Raw genomic sequence first — 21,382 nt, 5'->3', positions numbered from 1 at the left:
GACAAGAGCTGGTGAGCAGACAAAGAAGATGACTTTTTAATGGAAATGTTCATAGTCGCTTTAGTACAATAATTAAGAGAATAAAATACTAATTTTCTCAATTTTTAAATTTAACTTTGTCATTTCAGGGCTTTGACCAAAGTTACCTGTGTGTATTTTTAGTCCACACATTAAGCAAGAATTAATTAAATTCCTAGAATTAAGCAAGTGTGTATTAACTACTCTGATAAAACAATCTGGAAAAAAAAGTATTTCTTTTTCTGCTGCCATCCTGTTATTTAGAAAAGCAGGTCTGTAGAAGTGCTGGGACTGATTTCTGAGGGCCAGAGCTGCTCAAGTCCCCCAGCACCATCTGGGCCCCAGGAATAACTCACGCCACCATTTAAACAGTCATGACTGCAGCTGGCAAAAGTTTCAGACATTTGAAAAATTACATAAAAATTACCAATGAGCTTTCTCATGGTTTGAGCAGTTCCGGTTAGGTCCTGGGGCTTCCCACACCCACAGCACCAAATCCCAACGTGCAACCCCGCGGGGTCCCACGGGACCCGTCCACCCCCCTGCCCATGGCCCCTGGCTCTTCCCGTCACCCACAGCCATGCTGTGGGAGGGAAGGCAGGGGTGGACAGCTGCTTGCAGCAGGATTTCTGCTTCAACAAGGGACACGGTCCTGGGAAGGCTTCAGATCAAAAGCCTCCTGCAGCAGCAGCATGCCACCTGGAGCAGGCTCACCAGGGGTGTTCTGCAGCCGGGCCAGGAGCAGTGAGGCAAGGCGGTCCTTCCGCATCCAGCGACACCCGGACAGATCCACCACCCTGAGCACAATCCCCAGCCTCCCCAAAAGCAGCCTGCTCCCAGGTGAAGGCTTAACCCTTCTGTGTGAGGCACCCAGCAGCGTGCAGATGGGTAACTTAGTCTTTGAAACAGGGACTGGATTTCACTGGACTTTTATTACTCACATACTACTCCGACTTTCAGGGCGGAGGGAGAATGCATATGCTTACTATCCTAATCCTAAAATCCATAGCACTACAAGAATAAAAAGGTTACTCCTAAAATTGTTCTTTGTAACTAAAAAGGAAGTAATTTGATAGTTTCCTCAGGCACACAAAGCAGTAACTCAAGAAGAATAAATACGTTAATGAATGTATTTAGTCTTGGCCTTTACGTTTCATAAATATGTACCATTTGGCATCCAGAGTCTAAACTCACAAGAGCCAGTTACCAACCAAAATAAGAAGGAAAAAGGGAAGTATCTTGTTCTGCTGTGCCAATACAAAATCCGTCCATCATAAAGGCCCAGGTCTCGTCTCGTTCATCCCAAGGCAGGGGCCAGCGCTCGCCCCGCAGCCGCAACCCCCCGGGCCGGGCGGCTGAGCTACGCGCTGCCCGCGGCACCACGCCTGGCAGCGCCGCACCGCACCCGGGTGCAGCGAAGGGAAGAGCCCAGCCAGGGTTCACATCGCATCTGAGAAAAAAACACCCAACCTGCCCCCAAAAATGAAGCTGGCCCTTCTGCTTTATGGCAGTCAGCTAATGGGCTCGAATCTCCACAAAGAACGCTGAATTCAAGGCATCTCAGTTCAAGTGTGGTGTCAACCAGCTTCAGTAAAGGTATCGAAGCTGGTCTGTGCTTACCTGAATTTTCAAAGACAGTTTAGAAATAAAACTATTCTGTTGCAGTGCACATAACAAAAGGAAGACAAATGAGACACTGTTGGGAACTTTTCTTGCACTTCACCAATCTTCCTACAGCTTTCTTCCCCTGTTCAGATGCAACAGGAGAAAAATACTTCCTGAAAGAATTCAGATGTATGTAATTTAAAACTTGTATTGAGGCATGTCTTACAAGTGAAAATAATCACACTGGCAGGAGCATAATAACCAAACATTTCCAACACAGCAAGCAGGGCTGAAATAACGAGCAATGTTGACTCAAGCAGGGAATAGTAACCCTATTCCGCTGTTGAAGTTGAGCTTCATTTTTGTACAATGAAGTCTCTATCCCACAGAATTAAGCTGTGAAATAAACAGCACACGGGGTGTGCTTGCACCTCCCTTGATAAGATGCAAAGCAACTGGCTGACGAGACAAGGGTCTCTTCATAGCAACAAGGGCTACTTTATTTTATTGTTCTGCGTTCCCTTATCGAAGGCTTAGTCTCTAGAGATTGTAGAACAAATTCACAAGATGCTGCTGCTTCCAAGCTTGCATTTGTTTCTCCATGATTTTCAAGATCAACATTCCCTTAAATAGTATGATTCCTTAGTCTTCTGTAACAGGTTTGCAGTCTACAGTCTTTTTCTCCTATGCACGTTAAATTCTCTTTCCTCAATAAAATGGCACCAGCAAAGTTCAGATAACAGCCACAGAATTCCGATGGCAATGAAGATACGCTGTTCCAAGGAAACTACACAGATGCATTTTCTCCTGCAAAAGCAGAGAAAATAGGTTTTAGAGCATTTATTAGGAGATAATCAATAGCCATTTGCTCTTGTTCTGAAGCTACTTAAAGAGTTGACCAAACTTTCCCTCCACGGATAAACCTTGAAGATACTACTTTTCAGGAGGAAATCTTTAGATAGAAACAACATCTTATTTTACCAAGACTTCCACACTCATATATTCACAGAGAGGAGAGGACAAAAGACCGAACACGAGAGTCATCTTAATGAATACTATTCCAAAGTTTCTGAATTATGTTAAGCCTAACACAGTAGCAGATCACTATTTTTCTTGAAAATTCCATAAAAATTGCCTGCTATTTATAATGGACAAAAAAAAAATGTTTATTTGTAGAATTACAAAGACCACAATGTGCAATAGCTATCACAAGCTTTGAACAATTTTCCTCATCTGTAGATGGATGCTGCACTTACAATAGCTCATAAAGAGTGCAATCAACCACACTGCTCCTGAAGAAGTGTCTCCATTATTTTAATACCCTGAAAAAAAGCACAAATAAATGCCAACTTTACACACAATATAACTATTTCATACATTATAAAGAACGGCCCCACAATATACCAGTATAACCCTAAAAAGAATTGTGTTTTATGATCCTGTACTAGCTCAATGTAGTTCTCTCTGCTGCCTGGATGGCACAAACAGCACTTACAACGCAGACTTCTCGGACATGAACCTGGAGAAGACAAAAGACTCCCTGCAGCTTCCACATTTTTCCAAGGCAAGGCAGCGTGAAGCCAGGGCACTCAGTTAGGAATGAGAACGAGAAATTCCTTTAAAATGGAAATACTGTCACTTGTATTCTTTGCAAGTGATCGGGTCCGTGAGAATCAAAGGTCTACATATGAATATTTCTATAATGCAGGAAAGAAATACTGAGCACAGTCAAAAATACCATCAGAGGACCACGAGAGCGAATGTTTCTTCTAAAGGACTGATCTGTGAAGGGAAGAGGAACTGTCAAGCATTAAGCTGTTATTAAAGCAAAGTTTAGGTTGAATCTCGGATTTTTGTTTGTTTGTTTGTTGGAGTGGGGTGGTGCAATGCAGATTAGCCCGAGGTGCTTACCAACCAGCAACAACTGTTCGGGTATACTACAGTGCTGGCAACAGAGCAGCCATCTAAAAATCTGGGGGAAGCTTTGATGGTACCAAGTGCTCTTCCATATCAGGGTTAGAAACTGCTCCACAGCAAAGTTCTTCCCTATTTTGAAATGAATTCAAGTTCAAGGTTCAGTACAAAGTGAGAAAGAAGCGGCTTCGCATCTGGTGGAAAAGCAAAACCAGTCACTGTAGAGAAGAAAATCTAAAACATCCCTCCCTCCCCCGTGCCTTGTACGACAATTACAATCATTTGCCAGCCCTGCTTCCAGTGTTTGGTCAGATCTTGCAGACGCAAGAAGCAACCCTGGAGTTTAGCTATAACCTGAGTGGGACTAAGGCTTACCCTAGGTTGTTCTTTGTTGACCAAGATAAACGAAAAAGGGGGTTCTCAGTTGGAGCCATCATGACAGAAAACAAAAAAAGACAACTAACTTTAACAAATAGGTCAGGAGAACTTCTTTCCACATCTCCATAACAGGTGGACAAGATCTATCTACAAAAACCAGTTCCTCTTCCATGGCTACTCTCTGTAGAAGGCAGCGAGCTGACTACCTCAGTCTATCAGTCTAAACCAGACATGCCACTGTTTGCAGAACAAAGCACTAATTGACATAAGTGAGGACTGAGGTTTGCCTAGGGAATTTAAAAATGTTATTTATTGAGTCAATTATGTTCACAGTGTGACAACTGCTTTTTCTTTTATTTCTCCTCGTAGCACTGCAGACTTTTAGGCAGAAAAGTGTTGAGGAAGAAAAGGGGAAGGAGAGGGGAATCCATTAAATGAATAAAAATACAAAAGGGCAGGTACAACTCATTACCCAGTATCTTTTCGGCAAGGAATGACTAAATCAAAGCTTAATCAATATATTCCTTTCAACTAAAGTTCAAACACTTAAATCTCAGCCCCAGGAGATCAGGCTTAAAGGAGCTAAATTTACACTACTTAGAGTGCAATGATGCCCTCGAAATGCAGAGCAAACATTGCCTACCCATTAAACTCTGCACCTCTACAGCTACAGCTTAAAAGCTTCTCTGATTGACAAGCCATAAAGTAGTTCCATTTTTCAAAGGTGGAGGTACTCCTCTGCTGTGAGAAGCCAACGCGCTGTGAGCATCTCTGTGCTTTGCCACGGATCCCAGCAGCGGCCCGAAGCACCCACGCAGCCGGAGCGCTGCGGGCTCCAGCCCAGCCTCTGGGTGACTGCCCCAGCAAGGGCCGACAGCACGCTGCGCAGCAAAGGGGGCGCGGAGACACAGCAGCTGGGTGACAGCATAGCCAGGGCAGCCTGGAATGGCAGCCTAAGGAGCCTCCCACACCACGGACCTTTTGAAAAGCTTATGTTTGCATCCAGACATATGCCAGGAGCCAGACTGGAACCCCAGCTGGTTGGGACAGAGAGCACGCGTTGTGTCTGTAACGTGCTCCACACCTTCACCAACACCCAGCTTTAAGCAAGAGGTTAAGTGATACGCAGGAAAGTGTACGTGGCTTGTTTTAATCTGAAGGCAATACAAATTATAGCGCACAGCCCATTTCCGTTCCCAGCACAAAAGCAGGGTAACGTTTTAACAGACTAACAGAAAATGTTCTGCTGCCTCTGAAAAGAGCACCTAATACCTTGCATTCTTGTTGTAACCATGACAAAACATGTTTCAGTTAAATATTGTTATTTGAGCTCAGCTCCATTTACCAAACAGTACGTTACAGCCTTTCTTTACTTTCTACCCCTTACATATTTGAGTAATGGAAAAGGAATATAAAAAAGAAATCAAGAAGCAAAAATGACAGAAATGTTGCAAGATTTAAGAGGCAATGGATAAAACATATATCAGTATAACAAAAATGTATTGCTAGACATGCTCCTTCGTTATGCAGCCTTAAAATCGCTCCTAATTTTGCCGTTTGTACTGCTTAACACTAGCAGAGATCACCGTAACTTAGAGAAAAATGGGATGATCAGGTCGTGTTTTAAGCTTCGAACCCTCGCGCACACACGCATCAGCTGACTGCTGGTCTCCAGCACCCCCCCTGGCCTGAAGCTTCCTCCAGCCTTTACTCACCCGCCGCAGAGCGATTCCCTTTCCAAAGGGAGCCAGAACCCACGCCAACAGACCCAGAACAGGCTGTCCTGGCAGCTGGGGTTTACTGGCATATCCGCTCAGACATTTAAATTATTCAGGAGGAAAGCTTTATTGGCCATTATCTGGGTGCGTATCATTCATTAATAGTTTTTCTGAACAGGCAAGAAAAAAAAAGCATAAATGCTGCAATTTCCACCAAAACACACCATGACTTCTACAAACAAAAGCAGGGAAGGGGAATTTTATCTTTTTTGTTTGTTTTGTTCACAGTTGGAATAAAGTAAGAAAAATGCAAAAACCATCACGGTTGTTCTATCATGCCTTAAAAAACCACTACAGAATAGAATCATGTCAGTAACAAACACAGTGATTAAAAAGATCGCTGCCTTTCACGTCCACGAATAGCTCTATTACTCCTAACTTTTCCCTCTCATTCTATAACACAGAGATATTTAACACCGATTGTGTGAATGTATGAGTTTTCTTGTATTCGTTCACAAAGTTTAAGATTACTACACAGTTTTCTCCTGCTCTCCAGGTAGCTCACTCCCTTCTCCATTTCCTCTGCCCCACACGGGTTGCTGCCTCCCACTGCTTTCTTACACCCTTACTCCATCACAGGGATGGAGAAGCGCGCTGCTGTCAGGATTGAGGAGATAAAGCAGGAATAATGGTTCGGCTTTGGAAGCAACGTCCTTACCTTTCCCAACCAAGTGTACCAGGTGCAAGAAAAGCACCTGTTTGATCAGACCGTTAGGAAGGATGTAGACCAGGCTCCGAAGATAAGAAGTAAACCAGCCACAATGGAAGCCCAGAGAACGTTTATCAAGAGTTGTCACTCACGCGACATTTCTTTTATACCTTTATATAATACCTTTGCGTTGCCGCTTATTACATTTGGGTAAAATGCATCTCACAATTACTCTATGGCCAAGCCACAAAAGAAACCCTATCTAGCAGCTTAAAGGAAATGAAATGCATACGCACAGCTGTTGCCACAGGGAGACCGACGTTATAGAGAAAAAAAAATACAGGCAAGTCTGTACATGTGTACCAGACACCCGTTTGTGCTTTTCAGAGCTCTGCAGACGTAGCCAAAATTGTTAAAGGATTTCTAATGCAGCACTGAGATATGGTGAGCTGGTTTGTCTCATCTGCTAGCTCTGCCCTGCCCTAACCTTGCAGGACAGGTTTCATTACCCAGCCACTGCTTCATTGCTTACACCAGCACAGTTGCCTGCTTTTCCTTTATTTTTTTTTTTCCCCCACTTTAAAAAGCACCAACAGAATCTTACAGTTATCAAGAATAAGCAAATGAACAAATGGTCATGCTGTGGTTTGAACTACATTTCCATCCACAGCTCTGGGGGCACAGGCTCCAAACCCAGGAGGGAGAGGCTGAGCCGCCAGCCCAGCGCACTGCCAGCGAGGAGTCTCCCAGCGATGCGCGGGGAAGGGCTGAGGCTGCTGCCCACACTGCGTGCTCGCATACGCACTGAAGCTAAGCGAGAAAAGACAGGACACCGGTACGGACACATTAAAATAAAAAATAAAAATAAATACATTTTTAAAATAGAACTTTTACCAGTACTAACCGCTTGGTCCCCATGAATAATTAAAGAATGGCATAAGGCATGATCTGACTTTGGACTTCTAAGTATACCTGAACAACAAACTTCTCCATTAGATAACTTAAAAACTAATGACAATGGGATAACGGTAAGTGTAGGTTCATTATAGTCTCATGCACATAAGATTCATAAGCCCAGCTGTGAAACTGCCATGTTTTCAGGCTCAAGCATATGCTTTCACTCATCTGAAATAATATACAAACTGTGTGGGAGGCAAAAAAACAAAATCTCATCTTTACATCAAAAAGGTTTAACTAAATAGTCCTTTCAGCTACTTCTCTTGCTCCTTTTTCAGCAGGTACAAATTTTAAACATTTTATTCATCACAACCTGAACCCCCAAACCTATCCAAGCCACAAATATCCAAAACCAGGACTTCCCTGTAACTGCATTTCCCAGTGAGCGCTACAGGAGACACTGCTGTTAAAACCAGTTTATCAATATGACACGGCTCCCAGAAACTGAGGCCTTTGAACACTAATTCCTCTGGGATGCACTACTGGATAGCTTTTATCCTCTTTCATAATTCTTGCTGAAAGACAGAACTATTGAAGTATACAGAACTGCTACAGGGAGATTGACTGTGGCTATTGTAAATACATCAAGCTGCCAAAAAAAAAATATCTAATGTTACTGGAGAAAAATGTGTGACATGATATAAATTCATGTTGGCTATTTTTGACTATTTCGGTGTGAAGGTGCTATAGAACCGCAAATTATTATTACAGTATTAGCTGGTACAATAAGACATTAGGAAGAAAAACTGTTTCAACGCCTAGGGGAAATCAGGAATAAGAATGAATTACAGAAATTGATACAGACACATATACCATGCTTTAAAATGTATTTGAAATAAACCTATTACCATAATAAAACTAAATCCGTTTTTGTTCTGCTTGTTCTCTGTAGACAAAAGAAAAGGTCAAATATTTTTTCAACAATTAAAAGACGTAAGGAATCCAGGCTTAAAACACCAATTTAGTTTTAATCCCAGACAATGCAGTGATTTGAAAACATTTCGAATGTAACTCTAGGAAGAAGTTCGGGCAGTAGATAAACCTACCTTCTTCACGCCTTGCTTTAAGAACGACTGAGCGAAAGCTTCCAACACACGGTTGAGCAAACCGGCCCCCGTCACCGATATTCTGCCTTTTTGTGTGAAGTCTGTCCTGCAAAACAGGAACATAACGCCAACTTATTTCTCTGCCTACTTAGTAAACATTAAACACAAACCTCCTTTAGAACGTTTTTGTCTCGATTCCCAAGCAAGGCATCACCCCGTCCCCCCCCCACTTTGTACAAGGACCTCAGAGGCACACGCCCAGGCAGCACGGCTCCGGGAGCAGCTCGAGACGGGAGCTGCTGCAAGTGCCGGGGAGCAGCAGCGCCAGCGAGCGCCGGCTGACACGCGCCTCGCGTGAGGCAGGACCGAACCAGCAAGGTGCTTCAACCTACGGGCAACGGAGCGCAGGCTTCTAACTCACGGGAGTCTGCCACAGAAACAGCAAACAAAGCTTGCGTGACCCTACGGGTCCTCGGGACGTCAAGCTGGACAGAGGCAGTGATAACAGCGGGAAGAGGTCCGACGCGAACAACTTCCCACTCCCGCCACAGAAGCACTCGCGTGAGCCCGGCACCGCCGAGGCCCCCAGCAGGCTACAACCACTTTTTATATGCGCAGGCCATCAAGAAGAAAAACGCACGGAGCTCAAGCGAAGGAGCTGGTGCAGATGAGAAGCCTCCCCCCAGGCACAGGACGGACGTCAGCGGTGAATACTGGGCACCCCTGAGCCCGGCTGTGCTGGCTGGGACTGACTTATTAATTTTGCTGTTTCACCGTTCTCAGAGACCAAAAAGGGCAGCTCAAGGAAAATATTGATCTCAGATTGATTTCTGTAGCACACAGCTGGCAATGCTGCATCGTTACAACACAGTCACAGGGTGAAGCCTATTAATGAGACCCAACTACTAAATTATTGACTAGTTAAGTACAGCAAATTTGGTCTAATTGTTTTCGTGATGGGAGTTTAATTAAAGCATCTTTAGTACAAAAAGTCTAGCGATATTGTTCAGGTAGTGTCAAGGAGGGTCTGCAAAGCCTGCACGGCTTTCAAAACTAAATTAAAAGTTACATCCAGTGCCTGGCCCTTCACGAGAGGGAGCTTTTGGGAGATCTTTAACCCCGATCCGTGGTGCAGGGCACCGCTCCCGCATCACGCGCAACGTGACCATCGCCGTAGGCAGGCACGCAGCTGGCGCTCCCACGGCAGACCTGCCCACCTGCCCGTTTCGGAGCCAGCGCTGCCCACATCCGATGCCCGAGGAGGGGCAGCACTGCGGGGGCCGGGGGGCCCTGCAGCAGCACACAGCCTGCCTCCGGGGGCAGCTTCGCCCAGCAGGCAGGGAAGAGGCTGTGTCACTGCTGAGGCTGCACCGTGCTGCTGGCAGCCCAGCTGCACAACCCGGTTTAGACTTCTCCACTTTGCCGAGTGCCAGTCTGCCTCGCGGTCAGAGCAGCGCCTGCCTCTGGGGGCAGCTCTCCCGCACGAGCCTGCAGAGGCAGCAACACGCCGAGGACAGCATCCTGCCTAACCTGGAACAGGCCGGAAAACAGGGCAGGGGGCTCTGACCAGCTGAGGCGGCCCGAGTTTCTGCACCAGCAGCACCAGCACCTACAGCTGCAAGGCAGTGCTGGTGCAGAGGAACGTCCGTCTTCCCCAGAGGAAGCTGTGGGACAGGCTCCATCCCTCTGTAAGGCTGCAGTGCAAGGACAGGGGGGCCCAGCAAACTTCTGAAACAACGTGATTTTAAAAGCAAGAGGAATATATCCTTGAACAGCAAAGTCCCAGCACTGGGCTTTCAAAAATGCTTGAACCCACCAAAACTGAATTTTGTCTGAAGTTGTGTTTTTTTTCTTAAGCATCCTTAGAGCTTCCAGAAGCCAGGCAGACCTTGCTGGACAACCCTGCCACACTTCCCAGGGAACATCACAAGGCAGAAGTAATGACTAATTACAGTGGACACCACAGCACAGTGAAAACTAATGGGGTTGACATCAGCTAGAAACTGATCTATTTTTAAAGACAGTTGCATGTATTACATACCTGCTCATTTCACTGTTGCAGGAATTAGAAATTCCACTCCTACCTTGTCATAAACACGCATTAAGACATTTCTGTGCTCCACTCAGCACAAACACAAATCTGTCTTTCTCCCAGGCAAAGTCCCATGCCAGCTTACATCTTTGGGTCATGGCAGGCCAAACACCAGAGAAAAAAATTGTTTGGGAGCAAGAACGCTCCATGCCAACGACTGGCAAGCAGGAGGTAGCTGATAATTTTTAAACTGCTAGCCAAGCATCTGCTGGTAGACATGAGAGCAAAGTGAATGCTCTGGCTGTGCCTGCTGTGCAGAAACAGCGGGGCAGCCTTCTATGACTGCAGAGGAGCACATGGAAAATTAATTTCCGATGATTATTTGTGCTCTGGCCAGAGAACCTAACCCAGCATCTGAAGGAGCCAGCGGAAAGCCACAGAACATTTATAGTAGCTGCTTTAAACACAGTCAAGAGTCACCAAAGAATTGTTATTCAGACCCTTCCAAGCATTCAAAAGGCAACAGAAAGCACTTGCAGGGCCAGGGGACCACAGCAGCCTGGAGCAGGCACGCAGGCACTCACCAATTTGGGTTTTCCAAGCTCTCTCTGAAGACAGACTCCTCGCTCAGGGACGCATACTGTGTCCATGTGAGACAGTGAGTTTTCATAGACATATTTCTTTTCTGCATATTAAGCCAAGATTCCTCTTCCAGGTAGATGTCGGGCACTTTTAAGGCACTGACCTGGAAGTAGAAGAATTGGAGCTTTGAAAAAAAAAAAATATATGTGTTTTGAGAGGGTAGAAGCACTTCTCAGTACCTGGCATACACTCATAGCCTCAGAGGGTAAGACTGAGGAATACTGAGGAGGGGACATCAGCTCTGGCTCACCCTGACGAGCAGAGCCAACCTCCTCAGCACCCACTGAAGGCCATGCAAACGCTCCAAAATTCCTGGGGACTGCTCAGCCCCCAGCCGGACTTGCAGGACTACTCAGCACTGAGTTACCTGACCGTTCGTGCCTCCTGCCCTGCTGCCGACGGCTCACTCGCAGCCGGGGTGACAGAGCCCACTTCCGCGGGGTTACCTGCGAGCCGCCCCCCGGGGGCCGTGGGGACACGGGGGGGCCACGGGCGCTGCCCCCCTGCACACCCCGGCCGGCAGCGCGACGCCCCCGGGCAGCCCTGCCCCAGCCGCCTCCTCTAGAGCCCACTCGTCAACCTGCGAGACTTTTATCTGGCAACGTGGGCTGCGGAAGGGAAGGGAAGGGAATCTCACCATCGGTTTATTTTACATTCTGCATGTATAGGGCAATGATATGTTCTCCTTGGCGGGTGAGGCTTGGAAAAGACAAACACATGTTTAGAGGCAAAAACATACAGAGTCTTCAGAGTATCAGGAAAAAATAGATACGTATACTTTGAAGCATGCAGGCCTTGAAAAACACTTATTTACCCACGCATAAACATAAATATACTTTTCTGTATACAGGCTGTATGCTGCGAGATACTCTGCAACAAACAGATAATAAATCGAGGTTAGTCCTCTCCCACGAACTGTGCAGAAAGGACTGCTACTCAACAGGCACAGGAGCGAAACACCACGGGACTGCACACCCCAGGTCCTTACGCTTCCTACAGCCTTTAAGGACTTGCATCTTATCCTCTCTACAGGGACTCTACGATGCCACGTTTAACTTGTAACATGCTAGAGGCACACTGAGTATTGTTTTAATTCCCTCTGGATTCCCTTACAGAGTGGCTTTTTGTAAGAGACTAGGGCCCAGTGTGGCCCAAGTCATGGATCAGACGTCCAACGTGAGCTCAGCACCGAAATCTTGCCCGGGGTTTATTATTAGCTGCCTTCTTCTCACTCAGGCTTCAGGTGCAGTTTCTGAGTTCTGTTGCAGTTTTCTCTTGAGTTCTGGGAGACTGGGCTTTTACAAAAATACCATCCACCGCACTAGGATCGGGACAGCTGGCAGCAACAGGATTATTGTACGGGGAGGCGGGGGAACAGCTGCACTTTCACCGAGGCCCAGGCGACAGTTTAAAGTGGGTTTACTTTATCCAGGTAGGAAAGTTAAAAGCCCGTTGCCACCTGTAAGGTAACCACCAGCACCACTTACATCTTCCTCTACTCAAGGCTACAATTTTGTCCATTCAAGTTACATCTGCTCTTAGGGAACCTTTTTCTCTCAAGTTCTCTTTAAAAGTAACTTTTCTAACAAAAAGAAAATATCATTAAGAAACGAGATCCCGTTAAACAAGATAAACCACAGGCAGGTGTTAAGGTTTCACAACCTGACTGAACTTCTCCAGGTAGTTACCTTTCTCAGGATTTCAGGAATCACATTCTTGCACGTTGCAATTCTCCTCCGGTAAATAATCCCTGTAGACAAATCTGTTGATAAAAGTCAGTCAGAAGGGAAGAGTTACAGCAGCAGATATTACCATTTTTCAAAATAAAAGTAGTTGCGAGACTTCACAGACAGCAAATGTGCAAGCAGAAACGCTGGCAAATTAACAATGCAGTAGGATTTTTATTTATTTACTTATTTATTTTTTAAGTATAACCGAGTACGGCTGCCGCTTGCCAGGCAGGGCTGTAAGCAAGGCTGCTACGGGCACCGCCTCAGGAGGGCACCTGCACCCAGCGCTGCACCCAGGCGCCCTCACCCAGCGCGTGGCACAAACACCTCCCTGCACCCCCGCCGACGCTCCCGGGTGGCCAAGCCCCGCAGCACGCAGCGTCGGGCTGGTGCCAGCCTTCAGGGCCCGTCCCGGTGCCGGTGCCAGCCTTCAGGGCCCGTCCCGGTGCCAGCCTTCAGGGCCCCATCCCAGTGCCGGTGCCAGCCTTCAGGGCCCGTCCCGGTGCCGGTGCCAGCCTTCAGGGCCCCATCCCAGTGCCGGTGCCAGCCTTCAGGGCCCCGTCCCGGTGCCGGTGCCAGCCTTCAGGGCCCCATCCCAGTGCCGGTGCCAGCCTTCAGGGCCCCGTCCCGGTGCCAGCCTTCAGGGCCCCGTCCCGGTGCCGGTGCCAGCCTTCAGGGCCCTGTCCCAGTGCCGGTGCCAGCCTTCAGGGCCCGTCCCGGTGCCAGCCTTCAGGGCCCGTCCCGGTGCCGGTGCCAGCCTTCAGGGCCCGTCCCGGTGCCAGCCTTCAGGGCCCCGTCCCGGTGGCCGCAGGGAGCCCCAGGCGCTGCGCCCTGCCCTGCCCTGCCGCACACCGACTGAGCTGCCGGGCCAACGTGCGGACTGAAGCTTCCCTTTATTTCTACCCACGCCCCGATTTATATTCTCAAGCTCATTCTCCGGGCAAACGTACTGCACGCAAGATTTACAGAGCAGCCGTGCCTCGTTACATGTTTATTTTTGTATTGAATTGGACCAGCGACAAGGACAAAACTATCTATTAGGAAACAAATTACAGTTATTTACTATCTCAAAAAAATGGCTGGCTTTTAGAACCACTTTGCCTTTTAATATTTAATGACCCAGATCAAGAACAGAAACCTCAGGATAGTACCACACGAGAACCCAACTGGCAGGCAGCCCAGGTTAAAGACTTGTCAGAGATAAAAGAGTGTGTTCTCAAACAGCATTTGGTTGGGTCTGTGAAATGAACACTTCATGGGGTTTGGTTTTCAGGACTGGAACAAACACATCACATAAATAACATGAAGCATCTCCATGCAACAGAGAACAGAAAAGCATTCTCCAAGAGGAGTGGTTTACTCCCTTTGAAAAAAATGCCACGGCAGCACTAATGTTGTTTTCTTTAATCTCAGAGCTACCTCACTAAGGGCCACCATTAACCCTGAGCTGCAAGACAGAAGACTTCTCCAAATGTATGTATGACAAAGAGCATCCACAAGCATTTGGTAGTAAGACTTAAGAGTCAACAAGTTCTTACTTCATTCCAAATGAGAATTCGATCACTAATCCAGTATTTAGAAGAAGGGAATAATTACTATGCTAAATCCTACAGTATTTGATTCCCACGTGGTGGCATAACAGTTTAATACTTCTTCACAGGCACGTTACTGTAAGTGCCTCACTGCAAACAGATCTTGCAACCTCAGCAACTGGGAAACGGCCCATGCAGTATCACTGGACCTTATCTGGTAACCTGCTCTGACTGAGCACGTTTATTTTCCTGTCAATACGACTGGGAAGTGGTAACGTCTAACTTTGGGTATTCCAGGAACCCTGATAAGCGGCAGACTGAGGGTCCGGGTTCACCGGCTCTCAGCACCCTATGGGGCCACTGCGCAGGTCGCTGGGTCCTGGACCCGCCTCGCCGCGCGGTGGGACAGCGACGCGTCCCCAGGGGCAGGGACCTGCAAAGCGAGGCAGCGAAATGCCTGCGGAGCGCCTGAGGCCTGACGCCAGCGTTCACCGTGCTCAATTCCAGCAGCCTTACGTCTGGTCTGCAGAGCACTGCGCGTGGAAATCGTCACAGAAGTGCCAGGGAACCGCACAGCAGAACGTACTGCAGAAAAAGTAGGCAAGTCATCTCTGACAGCCTCGGAATAAGCTAAAAATCCAAATGCTTAATCCAGCTAAAACACATGCTTTTGGGGGCAGGTTAAATATTTTCTCAGTCTCACTTATGCCTAGGATTCCTGCATGCTGGATGTGCTGGATGTGTGCAGTGCCCAGCACCTACTGAAACAAAGCTATTAAATAATTAACACCAAAGGTTATGAGAAGCGTTAGTTAGCTTTTTAAGAAAAGTCAGGCAGCTTACCTGTTTTCTCTTCCACTGTTTCTACAGCCATGACGTGCTTATCCATGGGACTGGGGTACTGGGATAAAAATGCACAGCGTAAACATTACTGCTCGCCACGTGGCTAATAGCAAACGGCTAACGTCACTCGTAGAGCCAAAAGCAGCCTCACAGCCTCTCTCAGCAGGTACAAGCTGCTCCACGTTAACAGTCTGCAGACTCCATTCAAATTAGGAAGAATTTAGGAAGACTAGCTTAGTAAGATTAGAACAGAAAAGCAAACCCACAACACTGCTAGGGTAAAAAATGCCCGAAGGGGAGGTTCCAGCCGGTGCCACAGGCCGCACACAGACACCTCCCTCGCACCCCGCACGCCTCTCGGCAGCACGACAGCTCCAGGCGCACGAGGCAGCGGAGGCAGCGCGCCGAGCGCCCGGGCACCGGCACTTGTGTGCAGGACCGAGGGCATCGCCGCGGCCTCACCTTCCTCACAGCTGCCCCCAGAGATTCTCAGTCCGGGACCCCAGCGCACAGGAATTATGCCAAAATTGTGCAGGTTGCCTGCAGGGCAGTGTGCTATGCGGGGAATGGATGCACAAGACCAGGACTGCGAAGGATGCACAGTTATCTTGGAACTTAGCAAACCCCTCTGGACAGAAACGAGAGTGACAGGGCTACAAGGACCTTACTGCCACCACACCAAGCAACCAACACTCATGTCAATAACAAAATCTAAAATTTAAAGCACAAGAAAATTTATTGAACTCAAATAATACTCAGGAGTTACCGTAGCATCCATGGTAATAAAAATGCCAGGCTGGAGAAATCCTGAACACCAAATTAAAATCAGCATTGAACATAATAGGGAGCTTTAGAAAAGGTGGAGAAATTGCATTTTAAGACCAAACCAGTTTGGGTAATGCAATTACGATGTGTAACAACAGGTGCTCCAAAATTCTGACATAAAAGAAATCTTCGGTTCTGAGCTAAAAAGGCCGACAACTCCAGAAGAGGCTGCTCTCCAGCCCAGCTCTCCTGCTTCTTCTCGCTGCAGAACGAAAGTTGACTTTAAAAGCGCAAGGTTTTCAAGTCCTGTTCTACACAGAAGTCGGAGTGCTCCCTACAACACGCTGCTTTGAAATGGCCGTACTGGCAAAATTGCATTATCAACGTAACTTACGCTCTGTAAGGCCCATTCGCGTGAAGCACAGAACCATTTACATAAATCCTTCACTAAATAGCAGGCTCTATTACCCAAGTACTTAAACAGAAATAGACTCAATCTCCTACACGGCTCAGAAAAGGAAACAACATGAGAAGCGGTGCCAGGAGTTGGACTTGATGATCCTTATGGGTCCCTTCCAACTTGGGATATTCTATGATTCTATGATTCTAAGTCCACGAGCAGAAGTAACGGCTTGGCGAGCCGGCCGTGCACAGGAGCGCTCCCGCCAGCCAGCCGCAGCCTCCCCGCGAGGTTTCCGCTCCCCGCGGCCTCACGGCTCAGGGCAGCGGAGCGCCGCGAGCCCCAGCCCTGCCGCACCCGCTCCTCACAGGGCCGCTCCCAGCACCCCGGCACCGTGCCCGGCCTGGCCCCGCGCTGAGGGCTCCCACCAGCCCCACAGGGCCACGGGCTGCCCCCTGGGCACGGCCCCGGCGCTGCCATCGCTGCAGAGACCGCCACCGCTCCTCGGGCTTGGGAACCCCACTGCGTATCCAGGCCGGACCTAGAGGTAGTTCCAACGAGTTCCCTCGGTAAATTGCTTCCCAGTGACCTCCGAATGCCTTAAGGGTTGAGGTTGGCGGGCACCCCGGGGGGGTCTCAGGCGGGGCCACCCAGGACCACTTCCAGACAGGTCCCGAACAGCTCCGAGGAGGGAGACTCCCGGTTTGCTTATTGCAGAGACGTCTGTCCCTCCGTCGTTCTAAAGAGACCCCAAACAAATCAGCAGCAGCAGAAACCGTGAAGCTGACTTCGTCAGTGTCTTTAAAAAGCCTTTTTCTTCCTTTTTTTTACTGTGGCTGCCAGTCATGAGTGTTTCTCAAAGATGCCGAGTCCCTTTTAGAGACTTAGAGCTACAAACGTGGCACCCGCGAACAGCATTTCAGAAGCTGAGTCCCATATCCCGAAAATCCCTCCGCATTTCCAGCACAGCACCTGAGCAGTTACCAGTTATCGCCACATTTCACTGCTTACTGAAATTGAAGCTTTCCATTCCCCATTTGCAAAAACCTGCCAATTAAAAACGGAGTAATTCCTGTGCCCTTACTCAGTCTTCCTGCAAATGTATCGATTGTTTTCTATAAGTAACAACAAACAGAATTGATTCCATTAGTCATTATTCTGAATCCAGGGAATTAAGACCCTACATACCTTTCCTAACTGGAATGCGTAAGATCATTTATCAAAAGCAGCAGTTTCTAACCACAGTGAGGTTTCTTAGACGTTATTTGAGGGAAATAGCAGACCTTTACAAGCAGCACTGTGTTTAGCAGCAGAGAGAAATCACTGCAGGTTACACATAATGATTTGTATAAAAATGAAATATTTCAAAGCAATGAAGGGCTGGTTTTACATGCAAGATCAAAAGGAGCCCACATAAATCAAAATGACAGCTTCAAAGACTTGCAAAAAATAATAATATTTAAATTCATAAATATTCTGATTCTTTCTTTTTCAACACCAAGGAAATGAAGCGGTGACACTACAAAATCAGCTAAACCTTTCCACATTCCTTCACTTTATTACCGGGTTGGAAAGGTGGTGGTTGTGAATAAACGTGAATTTAAAAAAAAATCTAGCAAACCCACTGTGTAGATTACTTACTGCGATAAAAATCAATAAATGCATAAGCCTTTCACATACGGATACATTTATTTCAAATACAAATCAATCTGTTGAACTGAGTCTGATTTACTGTTCGTGGGCTCAGCGCGAGGTGAGGTCTCCCCGACCGAGCGGCCCCTGCAGCAGAGCGGGGCACAGCTCCCGGCCCCGCGCCCGACAGCAGCACGCTAAGCGCGCCCTTCCCTGCCGGCCCAGCAACGCCGCGTTTCTGCCTTGGACACGGCACGAGAACCCAGGCACATCGGAAGTTGTGGCTTTAACTTCTTTCACACCTTTCCAGTGGGATTTTCCCTCATCTACGTTGTAGGTGTCCAGAAGGTGTAACGCAACAGAAAGATGTCGTTGCGGACCACCACGCGTCCATCTCACTCAGCACGTCCCTGAGGAGGGATGGAGCTGGGCCACTACCTGCCCTTCCCCATCAGGAGCTACGGCAGGGCTTGGAAATGTGGGCAGCATCGTCCACGGAGCCCTGCAGTGCTCCACGACTGCCGTGCGCTGCAGGACCTGGATCCTGTTTCTCGAGAAATACGTGACATAGGCAGAATGTTTTCCAGTGTATTTGTGAACTGACATCCAAACATATACCTCAATATCTGCTGTAGAAGGCTGTCCGTCCGATGACCACTGATTTCTTAATCAAAGTGGAGGAAACATTCTGCAGTAAGGGCACACTTTTAGAGCAGCTGGGTGAAAACTTTACTGCGGAGTGCAGCAGAGCTTTAAACCTAACCCGAGAGGTGTGTGAGGGGGAAGAGGATTGAGGGGGGCGAGGAACAAAACACACCAACTCCTTCCATAGTCTGAGTGATCTTCGTGACTTCTGTGATCAATCGAGAGAGGTTGTAAGATGCAGTCAATACAGAAAATGCCCCAGTACAGGCAATACGTGGGACTTCCGTGAGCCAGGAGATGACTTGACACAAACGTGCCCTTGAGGACCCCTGACTGTGGTCTCCTCTGAGAGCAAGCCCCGCTGCATCTTCCCACCCTGTTCCGCAACATAACAACACTCAGCGGTTCAACCTGCAGGACCCTGACAGAAAGCACAGGATCGGGAGCACTGAAAATCAACTTTAACTATGGGATTTATGAGTAACTATGACAATCCTTCAATCATACAGAATTCCTCGTTAAAAGCAAGTGATGCACTTTGCTGGCACATACAAACGAGGATTATTTTAACCTCTCTGCTCTTCGTCTCTGGCGTTGATAATCAGCCTCAGTGTTCATCTCCAACTGCCCTTCTTAAGTCATACAGAAATATACTACCGAATACAATTTCTATGTGTATTTTTACTCTGGTTTGTATCTTTCACAATGAAAAGCACAAACTCTGCTTCTCTTCTGATGGCTAGCTCCCAAACACTCATGAAAACCAGCAAAAGATGCCTCCTGCCTTTTCTTTTCCAAGTTCATTCAAAGCTTTCAAATTATTATTTCAAAGCACATCCATTAGTCAGCCATAGTGTGGCAGTCTAAACTACATGGTTAGTAAATTTGACTACCCAAGCTTGCCAAATATATAGCTCAGGCTTTCTGCAGCAGAGCAAAAGCAAAAAAAGAAGTATTTTTTTGCCATTTTTTTTCTTTTTTTGAAGGAAACCTTAAATGCATCTTTCTAAAGTCCTGTACTAGCACAAGAAAAGAACATCTGTAGATGATAAGAGAAACAGAAGAGAAAGAGTCCAGACAAAGCATTTTTACTCAAAATTCTGGCGTTTCAGCCTGCGAAGAAATTTTGAATTTTTCCTTTGTAAGAGTTCCACATAAAACATATTTGGTTCTCATTACAGGCCAAGACACCACTACAGGGATTCAGTTCCCTTTTATAACGAGCTGAACACCAGAAAAAAAGAGGCAGTCAATTGAAACAAAAACATGCCACCCCATCTTTTAGAGATTTATGTATCTTGTCAGTCATTATCCCGTGAAACTGGCAATGAAGACAGGAAACTGACCCCACTGAGACCACTTGCAAAAGCCTGGTGACCCCAGCAAGTTTCAACGCAGTCTTCAAAAGCTTTCAGAAAAAAAAAGCTTGTTATTTCTTGGATGAAAAGCTTTGTACTCCAACCACAACCCATAAAACTGATCCCATTGTTAAGGGCCTGACAATTTCCCATGCAAAGTTCCTTAGCAAGAGGCGCTCTCCGCCCGCCGCAGGCAGGCCGTGCCAGCGAGGAGCGCGCTGCCGGCCGTCACCCACCGCTGATGCGCCAGGGCTGCCTCCGCTGCGGGGCTGCCTCCGCTGCGGGGCTGCCTCTGCTGCGGGGCGCGTGGGCTCCGCTCTGCCAGGGGTGGACGCGCTCTGGGCTCCCTTCGGCATCGGCTCCGCCAGAGCCCGGCCTCTGCCAACGGGCAACAGGGAACCGGCATCTGCCCACGGCACAGGTACGTCCTTCCTCGCCTGTACATCTGCTGCAACAAGGGTGAATTCAGCCCAAAGTCAGCATTTGTTCAAACATCTTGACAAAAACGTTCACAAACCCTCGGGGCTCTGTGCCGAGGAAACACCCCGTGCTACACCGCCGCTCACTTCTGTCGTTAATGTTTAAACACACGCGGCCAAACCAAACGTCATGGGGCCTGCTCTGTTTTTCACCTCGGTGTTCCTAAGAACTAGTCGCAGCCAGAGGGCAAAAGCCCAGCACCAGTTTTTAATAAAGATGACACCTCATCCCTATTCCTGTGCTATTGTTCAAGGAAAAGTCCAGCAGAAAGGGCAGTTTTGATGCACAGCTGGGAGGCTGGGTCTGAGACAGCAGCGTTCAAAAGGAAAACGTAGGAGGATGGACCCCACACGGGAACGCTACCTACCTGCACTAACGCAGCCTTCCCCGCTGCAAAACACTCTCACTGCAAACCCACCCGAACGCATCGCCCCGCTAGGCCAAGGCCCGCGCCTATCGCCCCGAGCTGTGACGGCGGCCGGGGCAGAACCCAGCGCGGGTCTCGCGGCCGAGCCCCCGGCCCGCACAGCCCCGCACAGCCCCGCACCGCCGGGCCCCTCGGGGCAGCCGAGCCCCCAGGGCCGCGGGGAGCGCCCCGACGCGCGGAGCAGCCCCGCAGCGGCGCCCCGAGCAGCGAGGCGGGGCCGGGCACACCCCGCTGCCCGCTGCCCGCTGCCGGCCCCGCCGCCGCCGCCGTGAGGCGCTGCAGCCCCGGCGGCAGGCGGGGAGGCGGGGCCGGGGCGGCCGCGGTTACCTTGCGGAGGTAGCTGGCCACCACCTGCTCGAAGGGGTACCGGTACACGCGGTGCACCTCCACCGTCACCCCCATGGCGGGGCCCGGCCCGGCCCGGCCCGGCCGCCCCTTCCTGCCCCGCCCGCGGGCCCGCCGCAGGGCCCGCCCCGCCCCGCCACCATCTTGGGGGCCCCGCCGCGGGCGGGTGCTGCGGTGCCGGTGCCGGGTGCTGCGGTGCCGGGGGC

At 48.6% G+C, this 21,382-nt stretch overlaps 1 protein-coding gene across 4 annotated transcripts; it reads right to left on the bottom strand.

Annotated features, from left to right (window-relative positions):
- Positions 1-1,815: 1,815 nt before the first annotated feature.
- On the bottom strand, positions 1,816-21,301 carry PRELID2 (PRELI domain containing 2). Of its 4 annotated transcripts, XM_083798608.1 has the most exons (7): positions 21,159-21,300; positions 15,125-15,182; positions 12,708-12,781; positions 10,962-11,122; positions 8,346-8,451; positions 2,880-2,945; positions 1,816-2,430 (listed from the first exon to the last, which is right to left on the bottom strand). In XM_083798608.1, the coding sequence occupies exons 1-6, from the start codon at positions 21,231-21,233 to the stop codon at positions 2,901-2,903; spliced, it is 519 nt and encodes a 172-aa protein (XP_083654734.1). In that variant the 5' UTR covers positions 21,234-21,300; the 3' UTR covers positions 1,816-2,430; positions 2,880-2,900. The 4 variants fall into 4 exon arrangements, with proteins under 4 accessions (XP_083654734.1, XP_083654733.1, XP_083654735.1 ...); XM_083798607.1 differs by lacking the exon at positions 2,880-2,945 and having other exon boundaries at positions 21,159-21,301; XM_083798609.1 differs by lacking the exons at positions 2,880-2,945; positions 21,159-21,300 and adding an exon at positions 20,772-21,068.
- Between the last annotated feature and the right edge of the window lie 81 nt (positions 21,302-21,382).

Source organism: Anser anser (assembly GCF_964211835.1).
Source record: "Anser anser genome assembly, chromosome: 14".
In the NCBI taxonomy this organism is placed as follows: Eukaryota; Metazoa; Chordata; class Aves; order Anseriformes; family Anatidae; genus Anser; species Anser anser.
Note: the sequence above shows the minus strand (reverse complement) of the source record. Positions and strands in the feature narration are given on the sequence as shown.

Bases quoted from the DNA above. Each gene is read 5' to 3' on its own strand.
- PRELID2 (XM_083798607.1), bottom strand. From the start codon at position 21,233: ATGGGGGTGACGGTGGAGGTGCACCGCGTGTACCGGTACCCCTTCGAG. The intron at 15,183-21,158 runs GTAACCGCGGCC...TTTTTATCCCAG, and splicing joins TGGCCAGCTACCTCCGCAAG to TACCCCAGTCCCATGGATAA. The intron at 12,782-15,124 runs GTAAGCTGCCTG...TTTTATCAACAG, and splicing joins AACAGTGGAAGAGAAAACAG to ATTTGTCTACAGGGATTATT.